Below are 20,767 nucleotides of genomic sequence, written 5' to 3'. Positions count from 1 at the left end.
CACTGATTCATTTTGAAAACCTTTGTAGAAACAAATAGAGAGCCTCCAGGCATAGTGAAAACACATGGTGGCCGAATTAGACCCGTCTTTTTCACACCTCACCAACACCACATTCTGGCAGTTTTGTAACTGTCAAAAAAGAAAATAGCTGGGAGAGAAATACCTCTCTAACTAAACACAAACAGATACACGTATGCACACACACACTGATTGAGTGCATGAGGCATGAATGTGTGCATGTACTATATGTCTGTGTGTATGCAGGTCTCTGCGTGTGAATGTATCTGTTTGTGCATAAGCAGGAGTTTATCCCATAAAAATTCCCATTCGATTTTTCCGTTTGTCTGAAAAAGTGCTGTATGATATGTATTTACATGAGAGTAAATATAAGTCTGGATGAAATATGATCATAAACCTCTGTATTATTTTCCTGAATTGTGATTCACAGGTCTGAACTATCTGCTGATAGCTCCTCGGGGAGTGGCATCCTGGCTGGCACAGAACAGACTGCTTATAAAACCTGTCATTCACAATGCCAACTGACTTCAAGTTAACATCTGAATTTATTTATTTTTTAAGTAAAAATGGTCAAAGTCAAAGTGAATATGCAAAAATGCACATTTTGATAATAGTTGTTGATTGTATTGGCCTACGCTAGAAAACAAATATATAGCTGAAGATTACTCCATTGAACCAAAAGGATCATTCAGTGGTGTGGACAATTTAGTGTCTGGTACCCCCTGGTGGACAATTATACAACTGCAGGTTCTTTTTCCCTACCAACGTAACAGCTTTTAGTAGCCTAATTAAGATGACATTTCAGAGTGAGGTGAGCAGCATGGAAACACATTTGAACCTATTTGAGTAGGATTACAAATATGCATCCAAAGACAAATGAAACACCCTGTAAACAACGTGATGGTTTTTATTTATTTCCCTTTTTCAATATTGTTGAACGGTAGTGATGGTAATGATGGTAATTCTGTGCTGAAAGTATTGCAGATATAATTTCAGATTCAAAACAAACGCATGTATATAATGAACATCGTAAAATATAGAAGTACTTTAACTTTAAAACAGCTTTTAACAGTAAATCGGGTGAAAGAAACATCCTATTGTTAAGAGTAGATCGAACTGATTTATTAGCTCTGTGCTTACAATATCATCAAGAGTAACACATTGCAGTAATGGGAGCATTACAAGGGCACTGTATATGGTCAGCTGAAAAGGTTTTCAGGAAATGCTAAATAAATCAATACGTATAGATCCTGTATAGTGCATCAAAACAATTAAGAAACCAGCGAGGCATTAAACGGCCACTTGAAATGATCACGCTATGTCCACAAGGCCTCACTGATCCAACGGTGAGACACCCATTCCCACAAGGACATCACATCCACCAAACTCTGAAGATCTCTCAATCCAGTGGGCCCCTAAGGAGAGGACAATGTCCATGCTCTATGGAAGACAGTGTCCACACTCTATGGAAGACAGTGTCCGTGCTCTATGGAAGACAGTGTCCATGCTCTATGGAAGACAGTGTCCATGCTCCATGGAAGACAGTGTCCGTGCTCTATGGAAGACAGTGTCCACGCTCCATGGAAGACAGTGTCCGTGCTCTATGGAAGACAGTGTCCACGCTCTATGGAAGACAGTGTCCATGCTCTATGGAAGACAGTGTCCACGCTCTATGGAAGACAGTGTCCATGCTCCATGGAAGACAGTGTCCATGCTCTATGGAAGACAGTGTCCATGCTCTATGGAAGACAGTGTCCATGCTCTATGGAAGACAGTGTCCGTGCTCTATGGAAGACAGTGTCCGTGCTCTATGGAAGACAGTGTCCATGCTCTATGGAAGACAGTGTCCGTGCTCTATGGAAGACAGTGTCCATGCTCTATGGAAGACAGTGTCCGTGCTCTATGGAAGACAGTGTCCACGCTCTATGGAAGACAGTGTCCATGCTCTATGGAAGACAGTGTCCATGCTCTATGGAAGACAGTGTCCATGCTCCATGGAAGACAGTGTCCATGCTCTATGGAAGACAGTGTCCATGCTCTATGGAAGACAGTGTCCATGCTCTATGGAAGACAGTGTCCACGCTCCATGGAAGACAGTGTCCACGCTCTATGGAAGACAGTGTCCATGCTCTATGGAAGACCGGAACTCGGTGAACTCTTTCAACAGGAGTAATCAGGCCGTTACCGGCAAATGGTTCTGTCCATAGAATGATCCAAGTCCAAATGTGTCGGTTGCTATGCTTCCCATTCCAGATCTCAGCAGATAAATAGGCCAAAGCAAATACATGACATTTTTCGATTGCATTCCAGATTACATGATCCAGGCGACAGCCTTTTAGGAAGAAGCACTAGATATATGGGACACAGAGTCTTAAGTAGTAGGAGAGGATATAGATCGTCTCTATATAAGACTATAAGCCCTACTTTTGGTGTGCTGGTCGTAGTCTTATGTTGAGGTCTAGACGTCCTGCTTGCAGTCCGGTGTCGAGGCCTACAGGTCCATTTTGAGTTTCTCTGTGGGGTAGCCATGGTCCTGGTCCAGCTTGGAGAGAGTCTTTCTGACACGGAGAGCTGTGAGTCGGGCTGGGGGGCTCTGGAACCAACACTCCTTCATTACCTTGGCAATGGAAGCCAGGATCTGTACACAGACATATAGAGAGAGACATATATATGTAGAGAGAGAGAGAGAGAGAGCGAGAGAGGGAGAGAGCGAGAGAGGGAGGGAGAGAGAGAGAGAGAGACAGAGAGAGATAGAGACAGAGTGAGAGAGAGGGAGAGAGAGAGGGAGAGAGAGGGAGAGAGAGAGAGAGAGAGAGGGAGGGAGAGAGGGAGAGAGAGGAGGGAGAGGGGTAGAGAGAGAGAGAGAGAGAGAGAGAGAGGGAGGGAGAGGGGGGAGAGAGGGAGGGAGAGAGAGAGAGGGAGAGAGAGAGAGAGAGAGAGAGAGAGGGGGGGGGGAGAGAGAGATACCATAAGACAAGAACTGCAGAGCTTTACAAGTCACCCCAAACAAATGCTTGTGTGTGTGTTTCTCACCGGGTGCGAGTGCAGTCTGTTGTGCAGACTGGGTCTCTGCTGGTCTACACACACCACCTTCTTCATCTCCTCAAAGCTGGGGTCAGAGGGCACCATGTCAAAGAAGGGCGGCCGGTACTCCTCCACTATCCCTGGAACACACAATCACACACAATGAATACATGTTACAGATACTGTACAGTCAGCACCAGTATGACTGTGTCTTCATTCCAAGTCAAAGGTCAGCCAACATACCATTTTATGCAAATGGTGATGGAGGTGGGGAGTGTTTGGTGGGAAAACGAGACATCGTGACACTAAGGTGACATTGAAATAACGTTCCAAGATTTCAAGACGGAGAAAACAGAACCGGAGAAGACGACATCAAAGATAAGTCACGCTTATCTTCTCTCAGACTAGGATTGAATCTTCTCTCAGACTATATTAGAGTTGGATTGTATACATATTTCACTTCGCACAGGGACTGAAACAGTACACTGAAGTTGAGAGTAGGACTGTTGGGCTATATATATATGTTGGACTAAAACTGAGAAATACTGAATCCCTGGACAGAGAGTGTATTGTTCTGGGAGGTCTGGTTGTGTGTGTGCGTGCGTGCGTGCGTGTGAGAGAGTATCTGGACTATGTGAGGCGGGAGAGTGCTGACACTAGATAAGAGTGTTTATAATTACTAGAGGGCTAATCATGAGAGAGGATAGAGACAGAAACACACACAGACTCCCAGAAAGAACAATGTTGTAGTGATGAGAGACACGGGCTCATCCCCTCCTACACTCTACAATAGTACTGAGAGTAGTACTAAGACAGTGTGACATGTATTCTCAATACCATTTGCTCCAGTAGATGGTATCCTTTGAAAGTATTTACTTGTTCAATCATGCGCGTGTGCGTGTGTGGTTACCGTTGACCATGGTCCGTCTAGAAATCTCCCAGAGAACCAGGCCCAGGGACCAGATGTCTGTCTGCTTGTACGACTCAAAGATGTCCATGCGGATGGTCTCATCCAGAACCTCTGGGGCCATGTAGCGTTTGGTACCCACCCTGGGGTTGTTCCCCACGTCCAGGTAATCGCTGGTCTGAGAATGCATCACAGCCAGGCCTGGAGACACAACAGGGCCATGTTCAGTAGGGAGAAAACATTTCGCAACAGAGTGAAACAGGGGACGTCGTACCTGAATTCGTACAACAACAACACCGATCTTTCGAACACATTTTTCCCCCACTTCTTCCCTACAGCGTGCCACACTGAACACAACCCACAAACACAGGAAAAAGTTAGGGAATGCTGTCTACGTAGGCGTATCATAAACAGGCAGTAGCAATTCATAGAATAGAATGGAATGCCTTCCTTTCTCGGTCCATTCCTAGCAGCCTAGCTCTGGTCTTGCTCCCCTCCAGCCCTTTCCTCCCCTCCCACCTCCTCCTCTCACCCAGGTCGGCGATGCAGCACTGTCCGTTCCTCTTGACCAGGATGTTCCGGCTCTTCAGGTCTCGGTGGGCGATGGCAGGCTTGCCCTGGCAGCTGAGTATCTCAGTGTGGAAGTGGACCAGGCCGCAGGCTACAGACAGGCACATCCTTAGGCAGCCCTCGGGGTCCAGGCTGCTGTACTGGAGGAAGTCGTAGAGACTACCCAGCTCGTGGAAGTGGGTGATCAGCCACAGCTGGGTGCTGGAGTTCTTAGAAGTCATGTCAGATGCTATGAAGCCTGGGAGGGGGGAGAGACGACAACGCAGCATGTTAACGATGAGATCTCGCGTTGGCGTTGGTAGGAATTGAAGGATACAGTAGACCAGGGTTCACCAGCCGGGTTGTTTTATTATACTTTGTTTTTCATGGTTTGGACATAAAAGACTGTAAAAACAGGAAATCGGCTCCAAGTTATTTTAGTTGTAGAAATGTGTATTCCTATCCAGCCGCTGTATTCCCGCCCGTAATGGAGAGACGTGATCATATACAAACGGATGCAAGATTTCAAATGATTGTCTTAGTCAAATGTTATGTCTGTTTGGGCTTCTTGCGGCCTACAAATGATTTGGAATTATGTTCCACCCCCCCCCCCCCCCCCCCCCCCCCGTGACACGGGTATCTGTACTCGCCGGTTTAGTGCAAGCAATTAGTCCAGACCAAAACCATAGCATCGGGAGGCGATATATATGTGTTTGTCTCGTTGCACCACACGGGTTCCAGGTTACGCCGGCTCACCCAGGATGTTGTCGTGTCTGAGCTGTACAGTGTTGTAGATCTCGGTCTCTCGGAACCAGGACTGCTCATCTCTGGAGGAGAAGATCTTCACGGCAACACTCTCTCCCATCCAGGTGCCCCTCCACACCTCCCCATACCGGCCCTTACCTGGGGATAGGAAGGACAGGGGACAGAGACGCAGAGACTTCTCAGACATAACAGCAGCCATGGAGGGGGATTAGTATGGCCTCGCCTCACGCCACTGTGTCTAGTAGACTAGAGGCTACCCTGTCTTTTTCAGCAGGTCCATGAGACCCTGGCAAGTGAGTTCACGGGGTCTGTATAGCGCTGCAGTTATGGACGAATGAGAGACTGGCAGAGAGAGCGAGGCTGATAGAAAAGGAGGCAGGGAATTAAGTGAGGGGGATGCCTCACCGACACACTCGACCAGAGAGATCTGCCGAGCCATGGTCCTCTGCACCAGGTACGGCAGGCCAGTCCCACTGCCTGAGGTACAGAACTCATCAAAGATTTCCTACACAGAGAGAGTCACACAGGTCAAGGATCACCAGCCACTGGTTTTCATGTAGTACATAAATAAACATATTATTGCTAAAGCGCCTGGGATCTTGCTAGTGATTCTATGACATCATTTCCTCCTGTACATGTCGATTAAATAAAGTCCCATTCTTACCCCGTAGGTAGGGTCTGTCCCACTGGGCACCTTGAGCATGGAGACGTCACGGTCCTCTCTGTAGCCCAGCCTGTGGTGCTGTCGTCTGGAGCGTAGCCACAGCACCAGGCCACACACAGCCACGGACAGGATCAGCAACACCAGCAGAGGGACTGCCACCAGCAGAATCACGCTGTCCTCCTCCCTCGTAGGCTCAACTAATGGACAATGGGCACACGGGCATACAGGCAAGAGTGAGTAGCAGTACAACGACAGACTTCGATTTAAGCTGCCCACGGTGCTGTTCAAACTGGTCAGGACCTCCAACCAGATACGATAGAGACGATGTTGCTCCAGAAACATTTATTTTCTATAAAAAAAGAAAGTTGGTCATATGACACACAGCATCTTATTATTGACTCATGGCATTACCCCTGTCAGCCACCAGGGGGCACCAGGCACCGAGTTCCCATTAGAAGCCTGTATGACTGAGGTTTGAATCCTTACCTGATTATAGAGGGGAAGGATAAAAAATAAAATAAAAACATGGAACCTTAAGGCCCAGATATGACAAGGGGTTCTAGACTGTTTGATAGGAAGTTCCAGCCGGAGCCGCAGTGTTCTGACCTGGGTCTGGGGGAGCGGTGCTGTTGACGTTACAGAGGTTCTTGGTACAGCAGTGGACGTACAGTCCCTGGAAGCTGGTGTAACACTGCTCCTTGTAGTGGTCCTTGTGGAAGCAGCCCCTCTCCTCTCTGCCATGCACCTTGGTGTAGAAGCAGTAGGCACCTCTACAGGTGCCGTTCCTACACGTCCCCTTCTTGTTCTCACATGTACACAGCAGGTCGGTGACACCGTCAGGGCCTGGGGGGAGAGGGAACCGGCGAGTGTGTGAGCTGCGTGCGTATACACACACACACACACACACACACACACACACACACACACACACACACACACACACAGTCTGACACCACATACACTCGCACACACCTACACACACACACACATATCATGCACACACACTCTCACCACATAATCTACTATTTATGAATTTTTATATATCCTGCTGCCCAGTGACGTTTTATCCCCCCGCCTGGTGCTGGTCTTGTGTATACAGTAGCTTGCGTTTTACTTCTCGCTTGTGTTCATTCTTATCTGACCTAGCTTTTGCTTTCCGTGCTTCTTTTTTTCTATTTTTAAGATCCTATTCTGGACTAATCTGATTCGACCCTCTGAGGTTGAACGCTGCCTTGTTGAGGAAGAGCTTTTGTGAGCAACCGTTCACCGGGATTGTTTGCACCTGTTGCATCCTGTCCCGTGACACATTGACTTGGATTCGATGCGACACACAACAATCTCAATCGATCGGGCCTTCCTCCATCACAGCACCACTGTTTCGCCAGTGATTCTGTCGGTGTAAACTCTAGTGCCATTTTTTTTGCCAACTTTTTCCCCCCCGGGAGTGTGATACCGAGGACTAGTGACGAGCAACTGTGGTTCACATTATAACACAGAAACAAACTTACCCCCGGACGGCGATCCCACAGATGACTGATCTGCAAAATACAAAAGAGGGATGAGAAAGAGCAGGTCTGGTGGGCCTGCCTTGGGCTGGGTAGAGTCTAGAGGCCTCAGTGGAGACCAGAGAGGTGAGGAAGTGGTCACTGAGGGACTGAAGGGTTGTCTCTCTTTTTTTCTCCCCGAGGCCTGCAGGTCAGGGGTCGCAGCAGCAGCAGCACTCGCACAGGCACGGCAGGAAGATGCAGACTTCCTCTGCTCTATTGTTTCACTACCGTACGACAACGAGCACTTCTCATCTACACATGCATCTGCACCTAGCTGATTCCCCAGCAGCAGCAACAACAAGCTCACTCACACTCAGATACACACCAGCGCAGATACACAAACACAAAGATATCACAACGAGCACACACACGGGTGATTACGTAAGCTAGCACACTCAAAGGACACACACAGCCACACACACATTCTTTGTTGACCTACCTGCATGAGCTGTGGAGGTCCACAGGCACATCCCAGCCAGCAGCACTGTGACCATGGCAGCACCCCCCATTCTCTGTCAGAGAGACAAGACAACGATTAGAGCGGCATCGATCATGCTTTAGGCACTCGATGCAAGATACGAGACAGACAGTTCTCTCTCTCTCTGTCTGTCTCTCTCTCTCTCTGTCTGTCTCTCTCTCTCTCTGTCCGTCTCTCTCTGTTTCTCTCTCTCTCGCTCTGTCTGTCTGTCTCTCTTTCTCTCTCTGTTTCTCTCTTTCTCTCTCTGTCTCTCTCTCCCTCTCTGTCCTCTCTCTTTCTCCCTCTCTGTTTCTCTCTCTCTGTCTCTCTCTCTCTGTCTCTCTCTCCCTCTCTCTGCCTCTCTGTCTCTCTCTCCCTCTCTGTCTCTCTCTCTCTCACACTGTTTCATTAACTCCTGAGCAGTTTCCTCTCATTTTCCCTCTCCTCCCTCGATCTCTCTCTCTCTCTCTCTGTTTCTCTCTCTGTTTCTCTCTGTCTCTCTCTGTCTCTCTCTCCCTCTCTCTCTTTCTCCCTCTCTGTTTCTCTCTCTCTGTCTCTCTCTCTCTCTGTCTATCTCTCTCTGTCTCTGTCTCTCTCTCTCTGTCTCTCTCTCCCTCTCTGTCTCTCTCTCTCTCTCTCACACTGTTTCATTAACTCCTGAGCAGTTTCCTCTCATTTTCCCTCTCCTCCCTCGATCTCTCTCTCTCTCTCTCTCTTGGCTCCTACCAATCTGTCCTCCCACTCTCTCTCTCTCTGAGCATGATAGCCTAGGCCCGGCTGCTGTGGCTAAGCTGACTGGGCATCTCTGAAATGAAAACACCAAATGGAAACAGCTGCCGCAAGATCGACGCAGCTCCAGCCCAGCAAACATTCCTACAACATTGGGTAGAGACACAATGGAGTCCACAATTTGGGTTCCGGCTAATGTTAGCATGACAACACCAGGCCCAGCTGCAGGTTGGAGCCACACAGCTCTAGTCATTCCCACTGACTCCCAGTCTGTCAGCAGAGGAAGTTATGAGGTCAGAAACAACAACAGAGAGAGCGTCAGGCCCAGGGTCCAGTCAGTCTGCCTGCTCTGTAATTGGAGTGGGTGGTGGTTTGGATAGAAGAGGGGGGGTTGACTTAGGGAAAGGCAGCACTCTGCACTACCCGGCCCTGTGTGTTTGTGTGTCAAACCCCTGTGTGTGTGTGTGCGTGCGTTCTGCTCGTGTATGTGTGTTTGTGTACTGTGTAGCAAGCTACCCAGGCCCAGACTCAGGCCTGTCAGCTCCATGGCAGCCCGGATCACAGTGTAAATATTGATTGCTATGCTTCCTGCCATTGAGAAGCCGCGCCCTGGAAGGAGACTCAGGTCTGCTCATTGTGTGTGTGCGTGTGTGTGTACCTGCTCATTGTGTGTGTGTGCGTGTGTGTGTGTGTACCTGCTCATTGTTTAGGGCTGCGCTGCTGTGGGTCACGCAAGCTAGAGAGGGTAGAGGCTGGGTTTCTAGGCAATGGGACAGGGTTGGTTTCAGCATTCTTTTGGTGTTGTGTGTACTTTAAGCTGGTGTACTGAACAGGGAGGTGTGTGGCTACGGATTGGTGTGTATGGTCATCCTTTGGAGTAGTGCTTGTGCCCTGCCATAGTCGCAAAGAAAGAATATTGCTGCTCGGTCAAACCAGTTGTTGAGGAACCAGGCAGGCTTATTACACTATAGCGTAGAGTGTTACACTATAGCGTAGAGTGCACCCTTTCATAAGCAACCCCCTACCATCATTAGGTGACTCATGACACTCATGCAGGTTCACAAGTCATGTACTGCGTAATATCAGTGGAAAACACGGGCTCTGTTCCTGAAACGGCTGAGCAATGAAAACGGCCCACAGGATATTTGGCAGACGGACTTCCAGCTATTGCACAAACAACGAATGCTTGAAATGAAATGCCACATGTTGCAACTGTCTGTGTTGATTCGGAGCCCCTGCGTTTTCCCCAGGGAAACGATGGGAGTCAGTTCATGTGCCACTCAGTTGAGGAGGCTGCTGCTGCGGGGAGGACGGCTCACAATAACGTCTGGGAGCGGAGTCCATGGAATGGCATCAACAACATGGAAACCGTGTGTCTGATGTACTTAGTACCATTCCGCGTGTTCCGCTCCGGCCGTTACCAAGAGCCTCGTCCCCCTCAATTAAGGTTCCCCCAACCTCCGGTGGTACCGCTCAAGGACGTAGAAAACACAATACACTATAGTGTATGTCTATGATAACACAACACATCCAGACCGCTTGTGAAATCATCCGCCTATTTTGTTGATGGCTGCTTGGTGGAAGCAACGTAGTTCCCTTGAATCATCATACCAAAAGAACAACCTGTCCATATGATAAAACTGACAAAACAGGCCATAACTTTGCAAAACTGGCTTAAATCTTTAAACAGGCATCTTTACCGCTGGGCTTTTTGTTGCTGTTGCACAAATGGTGTGTCTCCGGGCTCAACTCAACGATCTTGATATGAGAACACCACAGAGTTCTGGTTTGGCAATGAGGAACAAGGCTGCGACACCACAATCAGGGTCCTCAGCTCAGCGGCTGCACCACGTACCACATTTCCATCACGGTGCATTATTAAACAGTGACTAGGAGAGGGTTCGATACTACTTCCTGTACCATGCATCCCTTGAGAAAGGCCGAGCAGCTGAAACCTCAGAGCTGCTTTTATTAAATTTTTAATTTAATAAAAAAATAAAGTCTAAAGTAAAGCAAGAACAAATTTTTTTTTTTTGGGGGGGGGGGGGGGGGGGGCGCGCGCATGCTATTTGTCACTGTATCATGCAGCAGTCTACATATCTGCTGTGTTTTAATATGGCCCTTAGGAAGACGACTATTCTGTAAACACAGCTCCACCCATTGAATTGGCCTATTCTCTATGGAGGAGCACGAACCATACTGTCTGCCTCTGATTCCCCCTCTCGTCCAGATCTACCATCAGATCTGGGTAGAGATGAGTAATCTGCCTAAGCCATCGCAGACAGGCAGAGGCAGACCAGTCACACACACACAGCCCACTTCCTTTCTCCGTTTCCCTGTCGTTTGTCTCCACTCTGTCCACAACACCACGGCGGTCACACCGACCCGTGGGAAAACACAGCCATTGTCATCTCTTCCTCTCATCTTAAAAGCTTTGACTTCACAGTCCCATCTCCCATTCCATCTGGATTACATTTATGTTGCGGTGGGGGGGGGGGGGGGGGGGAGGCAACCCAGCGAGCACATAACGTTCTGAGAACCATGTTTCTTAGAGCTCGGTGGTACCGAACTGTCTGTTCAAGCAGTTGGCACACAGTTCGGACACTCATCGGTAAAACACAAGACATGCAACCAGAGGTCTCTACACAGTCCCCAGGTTCGGAACACAGGCTGGGAAATGCACAGTATTAAATAGAGCCATGACTACATGGAACTCTCTGCCACCCCAGGTAACTCAAGCTAGCAATTAAACCAGATTCAAAAAAACAGATAAAAGAACGCCTTACAGCACAACGGGGACTGTGGAGAGACACAGCCATTTTGATTTTTTTTCTGTTGTATTATGTTGGTGGGTGGTCTTGCATGAGCCTCGTCTTGTGCGAGCCGGAACGGCTCATAGGGCAGGAGCCGTCTCCTGTTTCTGAAGCATAAGGCAGAGGCAGGAGATAATGTAGTATTATGTAGTATTATGTAGTGTCGTGTTATGTAGTGTTATGTAGTATTATGTTTATTATGTGTATTATATTATGTATATTGTGTTTTTTATTTGTTGTTTTGTTTCCTGTTTGGAACCCAGGAAGAGTAGCCACTGCTTTGGCAGCGGCTAATTGGGGATGCCAATAAATACTTCTAAAAATACTACTTGGTTAGAGCTTGGTTTTCTAATGGTTATTTTGCATACAACCTTCCCACAACATTCTGGGAATGGTGCAGGGGTTTCTTGGCTTTGAAACATGCTCAGCACATTTAAAGAACTTGACAAAATAACATTATTTTTTTGGTATTTCATTCTATAACAGAACGTTTCCCAAAAGTACAAACATGGTTACATTTAATTACGTTTGGTAATGTTCCAAGAACGTTTTCTCCAACTGGTTTCACATTGGGAATGTTCTCAAATTGTTCCGAGAACGTTAAGAAACAACGTTCTTCTGTAGGAATTTCAGTACTTCAGCACAACGTTTTCTGCAGGTTTACTCAATAGTTCTATTTAAAGTCATGTTCTCAAAACAGTAAGAAAACTTTCCACAAAAACCACAAGAAAGCATTAGGGAATTCAAAGAACGTTCTAAGAATGTTACTTAAATTCATATACAATCGATTCTTAGCGTCAACAAAGCTCTCTCAAGCCTCTATCTTGTTAAGTGTGTTCAGGTGTGTTGGCCTTGCCCACAAATTGGCTACACCTGATCTCAATGAGTGCTTGTTTCCTTTGAAATGGGGTCTGTTTGAATAGACTAAAATGAACAGCTTTGTATGAGTTAACATCCTGGTGGCGCAGTGGACGAATTCCATTGATAGAAAACAGAACACCATTAGTTTGAATCTCACTGATGCCGTGCCACAAGTTAATTTCCCTCCAAATACACCTCTGCTGTTTTCAACCAGGATCTCAGCAATCACTGCCTCATTGCCTCCATCCGCTATGGGTCCGCTGTCAAACGACCACCCCTCATCACTGTCAAATGCTCCTTAAAGCACTTCTGCGAGCAAGCCTTTCTAGTCGACCTGGCCCGGGTATCCTGGAAGGATATTGACCTCATCCCGTCTGTAGAGGATGCCTGGTCGTTCTTTAGAAGTAATTTCCTCACCATCTTAAATAAGCATGCCCCTTTCAAAAAAAAATTGAAATAAGAACAGATATAGCCCTTGGTTCTCTCCAGACCTGACTGCCCTCGACCAGCACAAAAACATCCTGTGGTGGACTGCACTAGCATCGAATAGTCCCCGCGATATGCAACTTTCAGGGAAGTCAAGAACCAATACACCCAGTCAGTCAGGAAAGCAAAGGCTAGCATTTTCAAACAGACATTTACATCCTGTAGCTCTAACTCCAAAAAGTTTTGGAACACTGTAAAGTCCATGGAGAATAAGAGCACCTCCTCCCAGCTGCCCACTGCACCGAGGCTAGGAAAAACTGTCAGCACCGATAAATCCACATTAATTGAGAATTTCAACACGCATTTCTCTACGACTGGCCATGCTTTCCTCCTGGCTACCCCAACCCCGGCCAACAAATCCGCACCCCACGCAGCTACTTGTCCAAGCCTCCCCAGCTTCTGCTTCACCCAAATCCAGATAGCAGATGTTCTGAAAGAGCTGCAAAACCTGTACCCGTGCAAATCAGCTGGGCTAGACAATCTGGACCCTCTCTTTCTAAAATTATCCGCTGCCATTGTTGCAACCCCTATTACCAGTCTGTTCAACCTCTCTTTTGTATCGCCCGAGATCCCTAAAGATTGGAAAGCTGCCGCGGTCATCCCCATCTTCAAAGGGGGTGACACTCTAGACCCAGACCTATATCCATCCTGCCCTGCCTTTCTAAAGTCTTCGAAAGCCAAGTTAATAAACAGATCACTGACCATTTCGAATCCCACCATACCTTCTCCCCCGTGCAATCCGGTTTCCGAGCTGGTCACGGGTGCACCTCAGCCACGCTCAAGGTATTAAATGATATCATAATCGCCATCGATAAAAGACAGTACTATGCAGCCGTCTTCATCGACCTGGCCAAGGCTTTCGACTCTGTCAATCACCGTATTCTTATCGGTAGACTCAACAGCCTTGGTTTCTCAAACGATTGCCTCGCCTGGTTCACCAACTACTTCTCAGATAGAGTTCAGTGTGTAAAATCGGAGGGCCTGTTGTCCGGACCTCTGGCAGTCTCTATGGGGGTACCACAGGGTTCAATTCTCGGGCCGACTCTTTTCTCTGCATATATCAACGATGTCGCTCTTGATTCCCTGATCCACCTCTACGCAGACGACACCATTCTGTATACGGCTTCCTATTTTGCAACAAAGCCTCCTTCACTCTCGCCGCCAAACATACCCTAGTAAAACTGACTATCCTACCGATCCTCGACTTCGGCGATGTCATTTACAAAATAGCCTCCAACACTCTAGTCAGCAAACTGGATGCAGTCTATCACAGTGCCATCCGTTTTGTCACCAAAGCACCATATACCACCCACCACTGCGACCTGTATGCTCTCATCGGCTGGCCCTTACTACATATTCGTCGCCAGACCCATTGGCTTCAGGTCATCTATAAGTATTTGCTAGGTAAAGCTCCACCTTATCTCAGCTCACTGGTCACCATAACAACACCCACCCGTAGCACGCGCTCCAGCAGGTATATTTCACTGGTCATCCCCAAAGCCAACACCACATTTGGCCGCCTTTCCTTCCAGTTCTCTGCTGCAAATGACTGGAACGAATTGCAAAAATCACTGTATTTGGAGACTTATATCTCCCTCACTAACTTTAAACATCAGCTATCTGAGCAGCTAACTGATCTCTGCAGCTGTGCACAGCCCATCTGTAAATAGCCCATCCAATCTACCTACCTCATCCCCAGTATTTCTACTTGCACATCATCATCTGCACATCTATCACTCCAGTGTTAATTTGCTAAATTGTAATTACTTCGCTACTATGGCCTATTTATTGCCTTACCTCCTCACGCCATTTGCACACAATGTATATAGAACTTTTTTATATTGTGTTAGTGACTGTACTTTTGTTTATTCCATGTGTAACTCTGTGTTGTTGTTTGTGTCGCACTGCTTTGATTTATCTTGGCCAGGTCGCAGTTGTAAACGAGAACTTGTTCTCCACTGACCTACTGGTTAAATAAATGTGAAATAAAAATAAAATAAATACAATTTTCCATGTGTCCTATCTGTACTTGGTGTTCAAAACAGTTAACCTAAGCTAGCAGTGTTATTTGAAGTCGAAACACTCAGTGAATGTTTTTAAGGAAGTTATTCAAAAACATCCAAATAACCTTAACATTTCGTTCAAAACATTCATAACTTTAAGAAAATTTTCTCAGAATGTTATTTAATTACCTTCAAATAACCTATCATTTCCATTCTCAGGACATCAATAAAACCTCCCAGGAACATTTTGTACAGCTCAGGAACCATAGTACAGCTCAGGAAACCTATGGCTTCGTTCTCAGTACCAATGGGAAACCAAAAACGTACGTTCCCACAACTTCCAAGGAGCCAAATGTGCTAGCTGGGAGGCCACCAGTGGAAGAGGCTACAGCAAACTGACTCCAACCTCCTGCAATGGGCCTCTATCTGCCTAATGCAACTGAAGGAACTCTTCTACAACTCTGCTACTCTTCTGCATGAATAAAAGTGTCTGCTAAATGGCATATATACAATATATACAAGTAATTTGTAAGACAACTGACTGCATAGCTCAGATGACATAACAATTTCTAGCTACAATACATGGCCAATAGTATGTGGACACCTGATCGACGAACATCTAATTTCAAAATCATGGGCATTAATATGGAGTTGGTCCCCCCTTTGCTACTATAACAGCCAATCACTCTTCTGGGAATGTTTCCCACTAATGGAACATTGCTGCGGGGTTTTGCTTCCATTAAACCACAAGAGCATTAGTGAGGTCGGGCACCGCTGTGGGGCGATAAAGCCTTCCAATTAGGCCTTCCAATTCATCCCAAAGGTGTTTGATGGGGTTGAGGTCAGTGCTCTGTGCAGGCTAGTCAAGTTCTTCACACTGATCTCGACAAACCATTTCTGTATGGACCTCGCTTTGTGCATGGGGGTATTGTCATGCTGAAACAGGAAAGGGCCTACCCCAAAGTGTTGCCACAAAGTTGGAAGAAAATAATCACCTAGAATGTTATTGTATGCTGTAGCGTTAAGATTTCCCTTCACTGGAACTGAGGGGCCTAGCCCGATCCACGAAAAACAGCCTCAGACTATTTTTCCTCCTCCACCAAACTTTACAGTTGGCACTAATAATATGCATTTGGGTAGGTAGGGTTCTCCTGGCATCTGCCAAACCCAGATTCATCCATCGGACTGCCAGAGAACGTGTTTCCAATGCCAGCAAGTTTGGCATTGCACATGGTGATCTTAGGCTTGTGTGCGGCTGTTCGGCCATGGAAACCCATTTCATGAAGCTCCCGATGAACAGTTATTGTGCTGACGTTGCTTCCAGAGGCAGTTTGGAACTCGGTAGTGAGTGTTGCAACCGAGGACAGAAGATTTTTTAGACGATACGCGCTTCAGCACTTGGTGGTCCCGTTCTGTGAGCTTGTGTGGCCTACCACTTCACAGCTGAGCCGTTGTTGCTCCTAGACTTTTCCACTTCACAATAACAGAACTTACAGTTGACCGGGGGCAGCTCTAGCAGGGCAGACATTTGACAAACTGACTTGTTGGAAAGGTGGCATCCTATGACGGTGCCACATTGAAAGTCACTGAGCACTTCAGTATGGGCCATTCTACTGCCAATGTTTGTCTATGGAGATTGCATGGCGGTGTGCTTTTATACACCTGTCAGCAACGGGTGTAGCTGAAATAGATGAATCCACTAATTTAGAGTGGTGTATACATACTTTTGACCATGTACTGTATATCTTTATCATTCAGATAATTATTCATCTTTCACTGTTTATCCACAGTTAGCCATGATTGTTTAGCATCTGTTGTTTAGTAAAGGCTTTACAGCTTTAATCCTGTGATTGTTGTGACTCAGAGCTTGTTATGATGAGAGAGAGACTTGTCTGGTCTGGCATGTCTGATTGTATCTGCATTAGACAGACGTGACAAAGCCAGGCTTATCGTTTGTCTACATGCTTCAATTAAATCCCATTTGGCACATTATTCCCTATTTAGTGCACCACTTTTGACTAGGGCCCATATGACTCTGGTCAAAAGTAGTGCTCTATGTCTGGGATAATGTGCAATTTGCGACGCACCCATTGTGTGTGTTCTCTTCTCACATGTGAGGTAGGATCAGCTTTCCCTCTATACCCCCATGCTTAAACCAACATGACGATACAATTATAAAAGGCAAAGACATGTCTTTTAAGGGAACAAAATACTTCAAGGGATTTGCACACCTTAGAGCTACGGCACAATAGGGCCTAATTTATTCTGTGTAAAGCACCAAGAGTCATTGGATTCAGCTTATGCAAATGTTGATGTACAGCATTTGTATGAGTTGCAATACAGTTCTGTTCTGTTCTTGTATTTCTATTTAATCATAGGGCCTTCACATAGTCATTGTGAAAACGCTAAAACACTGAAGATATGCAGCTGTAGTGAACCATGGTGGCGGAGGTGTGTTGAGAGATTGTTCCTTCACACCTGAGTGAGAGAAGAGTTTGCAGTGACAAAACAGGCCTCCGTGGCTGATGTGTTGTGTTCCACCCACAGGTCTATGTAATCACACCTGCCAGCTCAACTACAGGTGGCCTACATCATGTCTCATCAGAGCCCATACAACACTTCATAAACTAGTAATGATGGGAAGGATCTACTGGGCCCATATTTATGTAGCATCTCAGAGAAGGAGTGGTGATGTCGGGAACAGACACTAGATCACCTGATACTAGATCAGCACTCCTACTCTGAGACACCTTATGAATACTGCCCCTGATCTAGCATCATGTTGCCTCTGACCATAGAATCTCACTTATCATGATCTAAAAGGCAAAACCGATCTTAGATCGGCAGCACGGCCACGCAGAGGCGCCTTATGAATACGGGCGCTGGGTTTTGCTTTGAATGGACTCAATATTAGGGACACGTTTTGCAATGTTCAGCTATTCTGTAAACTGAACCGTGCCTTGGGGTGAAATGCCATCGCTAAACTGGAGACAATCTAGAGTGGAAACATGTGCAGGTGTTCTAGCCAATAAGCACCGCTGTGGTTTGACGCTTTTCTGATGTGGTCAATATGTCAGTTAGGCATCCGTATTTGATAGCCTACAACATTCTAATCATGACAGACTTCTAATAACGAAGTTTTACCTACCTATTTGATTTAAAACAGCTATCCGTACCTAGACAAAAGGTTAAACGAATAGGCAACAGCTGTCCCAAATGTCAGATGAAATGTGCAGCGTACTAAATATTCAACATAACACTCAAATCATAAACAAATATATATTTGAAGACTTTTACCCGTTTTATTTGTCCTTTTAAGCGCAGCTTCTTGCTTTTCACGAAGAAGCCAAATTATGTATCACCACAGACATGCGCCACGTTGGTCCCATATTACAAACAAAATGTGTCTTTTAAACTACTTTAAAGTGTTAAAAGACAACCAAAATGAATGTATTAGATACGTCTTCCATTCATATGTCAACCTTTGAGTTCGGTGAAAGTTCTCAGTCCCAGATGTTGAATCCTAGAATCTCTCCACATCCTTTCCTGTTTCGATGCGAATCAAAGTCAGTATTTTTATATGGCGCTCCTCCCAACTTTATGTCAAATCATTTCAGTTCTGCTACAATGAAACGACTCTAAACTAAATATCCAAGATACCTGACTGGGAAAATGAACGCCCGTCCTTTCGGTCTAAGATATATGGTCCGTCCAAGTTTACCAGATTTGTCTCGTCTCAAGCGCGGCGCTGTGACGCGAAATCTCGGTCTAAAATCTTTGACTGATAAACCGAAAACACGAAGCCGAGCTGGAACATAGGCTAGACGTCAGCCTTCCGCTTTGAAATAAGTTCACAAACAGCCCATGGCTCCATCTCGATAAAGTAGCCTACGTAGCCCGCCTAGGAACCTTCAACCTAACTTTGCTCTGTTCCTGATTAAAGCGCAAGATTAGGCCTAAAGAGATTTTAAATAAAATTGTGTCCCACCCCTCATTGTCTCGAACGGGGTCTGGCTGGAATGTGCTCTCTCAGAGCAGTTTTCCTGTTGCTGGCAAACCTCTTATTTTCTCTGGTTTTCCCTCTTGCAGCCTGGCGTTTACAAAGACTACAATTACAGGGCAGATGTGGCTTTGGGTCTTTCAGTGATGCGAGTTTAAGAGATAGACTGTAGTAAATATGTTATAACTACATAATTAGGCATCAAGCAGACAACACTTTTACACTTGAACTTTAATCATAACTTCATTATTAGGCCTTAACATACACTGTGTGTGTGTGTGTGTGTGTGTGTGTGTGTGTGCTGTTTTTTTGTGTGATGCTCACTGCCTTTGTATCACTAACACTGTCTGTCTCATCTGACTATGAGCCGTCCATGGAGACTGGACCGGAGATAGACAGTGTGACACCCTATTCCCTATGCAGTGCACTTTTGACCAGAGCCATAGCGCTCTAGCCAAATGAAGTACACTACATAGGGAATAGGGTGTCATTTGGGACACACCCTCTCTGAGACTGCCGGTCCCAATTCACTCCCTACCCCTCCTCTTACCCCTTGGATCTAACCCTCCAGCGTTTGCGAAGCTAACTGAGTAATGGAGGATGACACACTAACTGTTAATGGTATTACAACTGGTATCCGGTCTCGTTTCGCTCGTGTTACAGCAACAAACACTATTTTTGTATTTGTTACTATATTAGGCTATCCTCCTCAGAAGCACAGTCGGAGCTCTAGGAGAATATTGCACTATTTTAGCCAGCTTTGGTCATCATGAAATATCCTTTAAAAGGAAGTCTGCAACGCTCACAGTGGGTCTAAATCCAGTAAATATAGCTAGACCCAGTGGATCAATTTGGACTAATACTGAACTGTTCATCTCTCACAATGATCCAAATATGACTTGCCTCCTTTATGGGAATGTTTTATTACACTGATGTGTGGGTGAGATCTTTTCTTCATTTGAGTTATGTGAATTCCTTCATCTCATGGTCCCGAATATGATCCTCTTGGCCTATGTACAGCAGCTAGATGCACAGCTGGGAGGCCTCACATCAACAATCTCAGGGAAGAGAGAGAGAGAGCAACAAAATGTTTTCCTTATTTCGAGCTGCAGCATGTATTTTCCCTTCCCCACATTCATCTGTGAGCTGTTGGGATCCGGGTTTGTTCTCGGGAATTCTTTCAGTGCCAGGCAACACCACGGAAAGAGAATGATATGTCATCCAATGTCTATGGGCAGCACAGTGTGTCTCTGTTTTCTCCAGGCTTCGCTGGGACTCTTTGTTTTGTTGTTGTGCAATAATCGCACGGGACAGGGTTGGATAGAATGGAGGGAAAGTCTGGGCAGTCTGCTTTGACATTCAACAATCTTTGAAAAGAAATGGTCTACAAGGACACATTCTAACAGATGAGAAATAATCATTTGAAAGGCTTAATGGAATTACAGAAGCGGCTAAACTGCAGTCGAACCACTTGATTTGCTGTGAAGACGAGGGGTGGGAATATAAGACTGACGCTAGAACTTCCTTTCCAAGAAAGGTTTTAGCAGTTCTGGAAATATATATGAACTTTCTGTGCACTATGTAGGGAATTGGGTACCATTTGCGACACACTCTCTGTCTTTAGTCACGGGTTCTAATCTGGCCTCTCTCTGACCTCCATAAGACGCTTGTTTCAATGTTGACTTTATATTGACTAGTTCCCCAACTGTAAAAGGGAACTGAAACTAAATACTCCAGAGATAGTGTGAGAAAGTTTCTCTGGGTTCACTGGATATGTTGATCTACTGGCATGAAAGTTGATGAGGGGTTTTTGGTCAATTTTGCAATTCTTGCATTAGTTTTGATCTTATCCCCCCCCCCCCCCCCCCCCCCCAAAAAAAAACATTTTGTCTGTTTGTTTAGTTAGTTTTCCCAATTTTGTCTCGTTTGCTCTACAGACTGGTC

General features: G+C 46.1%; 1 protein-coding gene across 1 annotated transcript; it reads right to left on the bottom strand.

The window, feature by feature from the left end:
• Positions 1-909: 909 nt before the first annotated feature.
• Positions 910-18,866, bottom strand: acvrl1 (activin A receptor like type 1). Its single transcript, XM_036946879.1, has 11 exons — positions 18,121-18,866; positions 7,914-7,986; positions 7,436-7,465; positions 6,534-6,770; positions 5,928-6,124; positions 5,669-5,768; positions 5,255-5,401; positions 4,482-4,757; positions 3,953-4,150; positions 3,052-3,182; positions 910-2,656 (listed from the first exon to the last, which is right to left on the bottom strand). Exons 2-11 carry the CDS (start codon positions 7,981-7,983, stop codon positions 2,510-2,512), a joined length of 1,533 nt encoding a protein of 510 aa, XP_036802774.1. The 5' UTR covers positions 7,984-7,986; positions 18,121-18,866; the 3' UTR covers positions 910-2,509.
• Between the last annotated feature and the right edge of the window lie 1,901 nt (positions 18,867-20,767).

Source organism: Oncorhynchus mykiss, chromosome 16, assembly GCF_013265735.2.
Source record: "Oncorhynchus mykiss isolate Arlee chromosome 16, USDA_OmykA_1.1, whole genome shotgun sequence".
Lineage (NCBI taxonomy): Eukaryota > Metazoa > Chordata > Actinopteri > Salmoniformes > Salmonidae > Oncorhynchus > Oncorhynchus mykiss.
This window is presented reverse-complemented; position numbering and strand designations above follow the sequence as displayed.